The sequence below is a fragment of the Lycium barbarum genome, chromosome 1, assembly GCF_019175385.1.
Source record: "Lycium barbarum isolate Lr01 chromosome 1, ASM1917538v2, whole genome shotgun sequence".
In the NCBI taxonomy this organism is placed as follows: domain Eukaryota; kingdom Viridiplantae; phylum Streptophyta; class Magnoliopsida; order Solanales; family Solanaceae; genus Lycium; species Lycium barbarum.
Genome location: NC_083337.1, coordinates 79,862,820 through 79,871,661, shown reverse-complemented (window position 1 = coordinate 79,871,661; position 8,842 = coordinate 79,862,820). Strand labels below are relative to the sequence as shown.

At 42.5% G+C, this 8,842-nt stretch overlaps 1 protein-coding gene across 3 annotated transcripts in view; it reads left to right on the top strand.

Annotated features, from left to right (window-relative positions):
• The first annotated feature begins 7,562 nt into the window (after positions 1 to 7,562).
• LOC132636117 (uncharacterized) overlaps positions 7,563 to 8,842 on the top strand; it is a 65,516-nt gene continuing 64,236 nt past the window's right edge. Inside the window, exons 1-4 of one of the 3 annotated variants that reach the window (XM_060352834.1) lie at positions 7,563 to 7,805; positions 8,213 to 8,314; positions 8,402 to 8,461; positions 8,563 to 8,784. In XM_060352834.1, the coding sequence (XP_060208817.1) occupies positions 8,620 to 8,784 (165 nt within the window). In that variant the 5' untranslated portion in view covers positions 7,563 to 7,805; positions 8,213 to 8,314; positions 8,402 to 8,461; positions 8,563 to 8,619. The remainder of the gene's footprint in view (positions 7,806 to 8,212; positions 8,315 to 8,401; positions 8,462 to 8,562; positions 8,785 to 8,842) is intronic. The other 2 variants (XM_060352825.1, XM_060352827.1) reach the window with 2 other exon arrangements.

Sequence of the window (8,842 nt, the reverse complement as noted above, 5' to 3'; positions counted from 1 at the left end):
TTGCTCACCTTGTATCTCATCTTAACTTAGCCAACTTCTTCGTCTCACATCGGATACTTTCGAAATCTCGCCTATGGTTATCAATGTCGTTTCTTGCTCATAGACATCATGCACTCATATTCATCACTAGTTTATCCACTTGCGTACCAACGGAAAATTTTCCGAGGTGTAACATTCTACCCCCCTTAGGAACATTCGTCCTCGAATGTTAAAGGCTTGGGGAATTTTATAAAAATTTCGCCAGAGTTTCCTCTGTAATGTGGCACTACCACCCTGTCACAACAACCCACAATAACAATGCCTCACAGGGCAATAATACAACAGCACTAGAAATTTGGCCACACACGACCTGAATGTATAAAAGGAAAACATGCATACCTTATGATTTTGACGTCTCATCTTGGACTTCTTCCAAGGGCTGAAATAAATGTGGGTATTTGGATCGCATATTCTCTTCTGCTTCCCATGTCATTTCCTCTCGATTGTTATTTCTCCACAGAACTTTAATTGAGGCCACTTCTTTGTTTCTAAGGCTCCGTACTTGCCTATCTAATATGGCAATGGGTATTTCATCATAAGTTAACTTTTCTGTCACTTGAATATCATTCACTGGGACGATCCTCGTAGGATCTCCAACACACTTCCGAAGCATCGAGACATAAAATACTGGATGGACTGACTCCAAATCTGGAGGTAGATCTAACTCATAGGCCACTTTGCCTATTTTGCGCACAATCTCATAGGGTCCGATATACCGGGGACTGAGCTTCCCCTTTTTGCCAAATCTCATAACGCCTTTCATTGGCGACACTTTCAGGAATACCCAATCCTTCACTTCGAACTCTAAGTCTCTTCGACGATTATCCGCATAGGACTTTTGACGACTTTGTGCCGCTAGCAACCGATCTTGTATGAGCTTAACTTTCTCTATTGCTTGCTGGACCAAGTCTGGCCCTATCAACTTAGCTTCTCCGGTTTCAAACCACCCAATTGGGGATCTACACTTTCGCCCATATAGAGCTTCATACGGTGCCATTTGAATGCTAGAATGATAACTGTTATTGTAAGCAAACTCAATGAGTGGCAAATGGTCATCCCAATTTCCTCCAAAATCTATCATACATGCCCGTAACATATCTTCAAGAGTCTGAATAGTACGTTCAGCTTGCCCATCGGTCTGTGGGTGAAATGCCGTGCTTAGGCGCACTTGGGTCCCTAGACCCTCTTGGAAGGACTCCCAAAACTTGGCTGTAAACTGAGTTCCCCTATCGGAGATAATAGATACTGGAATATCGTGGAGTCTCACTATCTCTTTAAGATAAAGCTTTGCGTAATCTTCAGCCACATAGGTCGTCCTGACCGGTAAGAAATGAGCTGATTTAGTGAGTCTATCCACGATCACCCATATGGAATCATACTTACGTCGAGAACGGGGTAACCCTGTAATGAAATCCATATTGATCACTTCCCACTTCCAAGTTGGGATTTCTATAGCTTGCAATAATCCACCCGGCTTTTGGTGCTCGATTTTCACCTGTTGACAATTAGGACATTGAGCCACGAATTCCGCTATATCTTTCTTCATGCCATTCCACCAATATATGGACTTAAGATCATGATACATTTTCGTCGCTCCAGGGTGAATGGAGTAACAGGAACAATGAGCTTCTCTTAAAATCTGATGGCGTAGACCTGCCACATCGGGAACACATAACCTGCCTCGATATCGGAGAACTCCGTTTTACGAAATGTCAAATGATGACTCCTCCTTCTAAGGGAGTGTATCTCTGTACTGCATTAGCATGGGATCCTCATATTGTCGCTCTTTTACTTCCGCTACTAGCGATGAGACTGCTGAATTCTGAATAGTAGCTCCGCTGCTACCTGAGTCCACTACTCGGACTCCTAGGCTCGCTAACTGTTGAAGCTCACGGGCCATCTCTTTCTTTTCTGGTCGTACATCACTTAGACTTGCCATGGATCTGCGGCTAAGAGCGTCAGCCACAACGTTAGCCTTTCCGGGGTGATACAAGATATCAACATCGTAATCCTTTAGCAACTCCAACCATCGTCGTTGTCGCAAATTCAACTCTTTCTGCTTGAAGATATACTGAAGGCTCTTATGATCTGTATAAACATCCACATGGACACCATATAAATAATGTCGCCATATCTTTAAAGTATGGACCACTGCGGCTAATTCTAAATCGTGGGTTGGATAGTTCTGTTCATGTTTCCGTAATTGTCTAGAAGCATACGCAATCACCTTACCATTTTGCATCAATACACAACCTCGCCCGACACCTGAAGCATCACAATAAATAACATATCCTTCCAATCCCTCTGGAAGTGTCAAGACTGGGGCTGAAGTCAATCAGTCTTTCAACTCTTGGAAACTACGCTTGCAAGCATCTGTCCATTGAAATTTAGCTGACTTCTGAGTCAACTTGGTGAGTAGCGTAGAAATATAAGAAAAACCCTCAACAAATCTTCTGTAATAGCCTGCTAAGCCCAAAAAGCTACGAACCTCCGTAGGGGTCGTGGGCCTTGGCCAAGTCTTCACCGCCTCAATCTTTTGGCTATCCACTCGAATACCGTCAGCTGCAACAATGTGGCCCATAAATGCCACTGAGTTCAACCAAAACTCGCATTTGGAAAACTTCGCGAATAACTCTCGGGCTCGAAGAACTCCAAGGACAATTCGCAAATGATCCGCATGCTCGTCCTCGGATCTAGAATACACTAAGATGTCGTCGATGAATACAATTACAAATAGATCCAGAAAAGGTCTGAATACATTGTTCATTAGGTCCATAAACACTGCTGGTGCATTAGTTAACCCGAACGACATCACTCGGAACTCAAAATGTCCGTAACTTGTTCTGAAAGCTGTCTTAGGGATATCTTTCTCCCTAACTCTTACTTGGTGATACCCGGACCTCAAATCGATCTTTGAAAACCACTTGGCACCTTGCAATTGATCAAATAGATCATCAATCCTCGGAAGAGGATATTTGTTCTTAATCGTCACCTTATTTAATTGCCGATAATCAATGCACATTCTCAAAGAGCCATCCTTCTTCCGGACGAACAATACGGGTGCTCCCCACGGGGATGAACTAGGCCTAATGAAGCCTTTATCAAGCAAGTCCCTCAATTGCTCCTTCAACTCTTTCAATTCTGCGGGTGTCATTCTATATGGGGGAATAGATATGGGTTTAGTGTCTGGCAACACGTCAATATCAAAATCAATCTCCCGCTCGGGAGGAGGGCCTGGAAGCTCTTCCGGGAACACATCCGGAAATTCATTCACTACCGGAACTGGCTGAAGAGTCGGCGACTCAGCTTCTACATCTTGAACTCGTACTAGGTGATAAATGCACCCTTTCGTGATCATATTCCTTGCCTTTAGATAGGAAATAAACCTACCTTTTGGTGACGCCGTATTTCCTTTCCATTCTAAGACTGGTTCTCCCGGAAACTGGAAGCGAACCATTTTCATTCTACAATCAACATTGGCGTAGCAAGAAGCCAACCAATCCATGCCCATAATGACATCAAAATCTACCATCTTTAGTTCATGCAAGTCAGCTATAGTACGGTGGTCACATATCACGACTACACAATCTCTATACACTCGGCTAGTTATCACCGATTCGCCAACGGGCGTAGACACCTCAAAAGGTTTGATCGACTCCGGCTCGACCATAAACCGACCCGCAATATATGGAGTAACATAAGACAATGTGGAGCCCGGGTCAATCAAAGCATATACATCATGAGAGAATACCGATAATATACCTGTGACTACGTCGGGAGAAGACTCAAGATCTTGGCGTCCAGCCAAAGCATAAATACGGTGCTGAGAACCGCTAGTACTGGGAGCTCTCCCTCTGCCTCTACCATGGCCAGCTGGCGCATGTGAACCTGGCCCCGTAGGGCGTACAGATGCCGAAGATCCGGCTACCGACCCTGATGGCTGGGTCCTACCTCTACCATGTACTGAGGGGCAATCACGCATAATATGGCCTGGCCGACTACATGAATAGCAATCATCTGAACCAAATCGGCATCGACCCCAATGCATCTTCCCACACTGGGAACACGGTGGTACGGGTGGCCTTGACTGGACCAAATCACCTCTGAACTGAGGTCCTGTATAACTCGGACTCGGCCCTGAACGAGCAGATCTATCAAGGCCCTGGCCTGAAAACCGTGGAGGTGGACTGGTCATAGAATAGCCTGAATGGCTGGGAAGCTGCTGTCTGTGTCCACCCCTGGACTCGCTCCTCGAACCCGAAGGTCTAGCTCTCTTGCTATGTCCCCTATCTTGCTCACGTTCATTTCTCCGCTGCTGTAGGTGTTCCTCTAATTCCTGAGCATGTGCCTGAATGCGTGCAATATCCATGCCATCCTGAAGGGACGCAGTTAAGCATTTATCCATCAAGTGTGGCCCTAGGCCTTTCACAAACCGGTGCACTCGATCGCCCATATCCGCTACCATGGCCGAAGCATACCTAGCTAAGGAATTGAAGCAGAGACTATACTCTGTAGCACTTATGCTACCTTGCCTCAGATTCAAGAATTTATCGGCCCTAGCTCACCGAACTTCTGGAGGCATATAATGACGGAGAAAAGCATCAACAAACTCTTGCCATACCGGTGGAGGTGCATTGGCTCCCCGCGAAGCCATCCAAACCGTATACCACTGGATTGAGACATCCCTCAATCTATATGACGCTAGCTCCACCGATTCGGTGTCTGAAGCATGTATCAATCGAAGCGTGCTCAACATACCGTCAATGAAGTCCTGAGGATCCTCCTCCGGTTTCGACCCAAAGAATTCCGGGGGTTTCAAAGCAATGAAGTCACGGGCCCTTGCACTAACGGCCCTATCACCATGCCCTGAACTCTGCCTCTGAGTCTGGGCCGCAACCAACTGAGTCAACAAATTAATGGCCTCTTTGACATCTTGACCCGAAGCGTTTAGTGGAGGAGCTGGAGCTGGGGCTGAGGCTCCCTCACGCTCCTCAGTAATAGGCACTGTCTGGGAAGACTGAGATTGAGCCGCACTCTGGGACTCACCTTCCTCTACTACCGGTGGCGGTGCTCTTTTAGCCGGCTTTTCTGCCACCGTCTTGCCCTTTTGGGCTGCTGTAGCCTTTTTCTTTTTAGGCATCTCTGAAATACACAACACACGATTAAGGAATAAGAATTTCTTACATTATAGCTCTATCGCACGATTCTTATGAAGAAAGAAGGTCATATATTCCTAAAATGTCCGCAACTTCTTGTTTATAAGTGTGGCGCGTAACACACCCATAACCAAGACTCTACTAGACACGGCTCGTAAACACATCCTAGGACTGAACTGATTTGATACCACTTTTGTCACGACCCGGCTAAGGGGCCGCGACGAGCACCCGGTGTTACCCCACCCGGGCACCCCCTTATCGTACATAACATAACATCTAGGTGAACCATAAGTCAATTCGTGCTTTTCTTATCGTTAATCATATTGATCCCATTAGACGACCATCATCATTTAACATATCATAGGCATCTATGCCACATCATAAGTACAAGGCCAACGAGGCCAACAAAAGATATACAAAACATGGGCCGACATGGCCGAACATCTCTACCCACATACACATGACTACGAGCCTCTAAGAGTATGACATATCGTATGAGCGGGACAGGACCCCGCTATGCCCATAATTATATACACAAAAGAATAAGTACCCAAAAGCTATGGCTCCGAAAGAAATGGAGCTCTGCTATGCAATCTCTGAATAAGCAGCTATGGATCAAGTCTGTCTCCCTGTGCACCTGCGGGCATGCCGCAGCGTCCACAAACAAAAGGATGTCAGTACGAATAATGTACTGAGTATGTAAAGCATGATCAACATCAATATAGAAGCATAATAGATATCATATGAAATAGCATAGGAGGGGAGACAATAATATCATCATCATCATGTCGCTTACTTGCATACATCGTCGTTCGTATCCCATAATAATAGCCATACCACTTTGTATTCATATTCGTATACATGCCCTTACTAAGTCTTATCACACTCATATTCATATTATATACATGGTCATATCATATATATAGTATTTACATAGCATACCCAACCTCGTAGGATCGGTGTGTCATACATACTTGGCTAACCAAGGCTCAAGATCATACATACCTGGCCCTACCAAGGCGTCAGGGTTATCCGTACCATCTGCAGAGGTGTGCGCGCGTTTCGTAATCGTATACATACTTTATACATAGTCATATACATATAGTCTTACCCGGCATCATAAGCTCGGGGTCTTATCATAGCCCTTCATAGGCATACATATACATATATCATAGCTCGTAAGCATCTCTAATCTCATTTTACTCTCATCATCATTACTATCCTCATCATTATCGTTACATCTACATTATAGACTTACTCGTCATACGAGGAACATAGTATAATCATAGTACATATCAAGGGTCGTGAGCTTATGAGCTCGGAATGTCAACCATGTGAAGACAACATACTCATATAGAGGAATTAGGAATTTGGCCAAGAACCATGCCTTATGAAAGAAGGGTTAGCCTTACATACCTTTCTGTCGAACTATTTTACACTTGCACGTTCCCTTCCAATGCTAGCGTTTATACCTTCATTAATATCATAACAATGGCCATTAGTCATTCACATCATCCACATTATCTAGATTTCTCAATTTGCTACTAATTCTCCCATATTTATGGTCATGACCTCCAACTTCGTCCATTCGTCTAAAGTGTCGAGTTCATGATCTTAGTACCATTTATAATACATTCATATCGTAACACAACAACATTCATAATTCAATTCAAACTATTCCTCAAAATGTCACAATTCACCATTCATGACCTAGTTGACCACATTTTCTACAATCCATGTATTTTAATTCTCAAATACCTTAAACATCAGGTAAAAATCATGAATCTTACCTTAGAAGTTGTAGGAACAAGCTTTGGTTGATAATACCCCACTTTGAGTCAAATCCTAGTTTTTCTCCATTTGGATTTCTTGACTTGGATGATCCTTGATGATTCCCTTATCCTTGATTCACTTGTCTTAATGTTATTGATGGATTATAATCCTTGAAAACTCATATAATAAATGTAGAGAGAAGTTTTAGAGAGAAGTGGTGTAATGTTGTAATGAAATAAAACAAGTGTTGGTCCCTTTATTTAATGACTTGTGAAATTTGTGCTGCAAACAGCTTATAAGCTAAAAAAAATAAGTTGGGGTAGTCTAACTTATTTTTTTGGCTTATAAGCTGCTTTAGATAAACTAAGTCTAATGGGCTCAATTATTTAAACAAAATGACTTTAAGTTGGCCAGCCAAACACTCAAAAAAGCTGAAAACAGCTTATAAGCAACTTATAAGCCAATCCAAACGGGCTCTAACTTTAGTTTTTTCTTAAGAACTTTATGCCGGATCCGGCATACACTCCTTCCAGCCCTGTCTTGCGAAATTATTTTTTTATTTTATGCCTAAGTGGTATAAGGGCAAAACCTGGGCCAAATTTAAAGCCGGGGCAAAATTTAAACACCACCCTGTTTGTTAGGTAGACCAACCATCTTCAGTGATTCTTTTGTCGGAATTCATTTGCTCAAAAGATAATTGGTAGTTTCAGTTCAGATGCTTAACGCCTTAGCCATTTTTTGAATTGTTTGAGTAAATTGGAAAGGGATGAGATAATGAAAGAGAAGAATCCAACTGCTTCAATTTTCAAGAAAGTATTGTTGAATTGTTCAGCTCAGGTAGAACCCTATACCTTCATTTTTACCCTTGGTAAAGTCGTAAGGATTTGATATCCTTTCTTTTCATTTTTTGTTTTTCCCCCTTAAATACATCCCTTCGTCTATATAATGTTTGGGCGAAGAGTGAATACTTTTATGTTCTTTGGTTTTATATTTGATTTGTAATGAGATATATTTGGTGGGTGGTCTCTCCCACAATACTTTGTTACATGTCCATTGAGGCTTGCGGTAATTGGAATTAACTCTATTTTCAGAAAGGGTGAAAGGAGAAAAAAAAGGAATTTGTTTATCTTAAATTATGACCTAATAATGACTGTAGTAGATGAAACATTACTCCCACCACCTATGTGAATTGTTTCGAAATACTGAAAGCATCAGGATCTTTGGTCTTGCTTGATAAAACACAGGCGAAAGTGTATGGCAGTTGTGTTGCAGCAAAGGTTCCAGAAGTAGAACGTGATATGTGCTTAAAAGAATTCCTTCAATTGAGGAACTGCATGCAGAGTGTGGTATGATAAATTCACCATCATGTTTGATCAACAAATATGTGTGCATCTCATTCCTTTGCTTGCCTTTTTTTTCTGTTTATTTTGCAGCTAAAAAGAAAGGGTTGAATAGTTAGAGTGAAAAGCAGCTGTTAAATCATGCATGAAAAGGTTTGACGTTTTAGTTTTTGAAGGATAATATTTTTTTCATTTAATTATAATGTGTTAGCATATAACTCGTTGCACCGTTATATTTATTTATGCATTTGCAGTTGGGCATAGTTTAGGTGTTTCTCAAGTCAGTAGTTCTACGTAGAGGATAGTGAAACATGTCAGCACAAGCATCCTCTTCTCAGCCTTGTGGTTTTGGTAGTTCTGGTGCTCTATCACATGTGTATATTCAGTATCCACCTTTAAGATGCAAAATCCCAGGAGCAAGAAATATTTTCTATGATGATGGCACGAAACAGCTTATTGTACCCACATCTGATCAGGTAAAATGCTATGCGAAACTCAATACACACGGTCTGCGTTGAGAAATGATACTGCAAC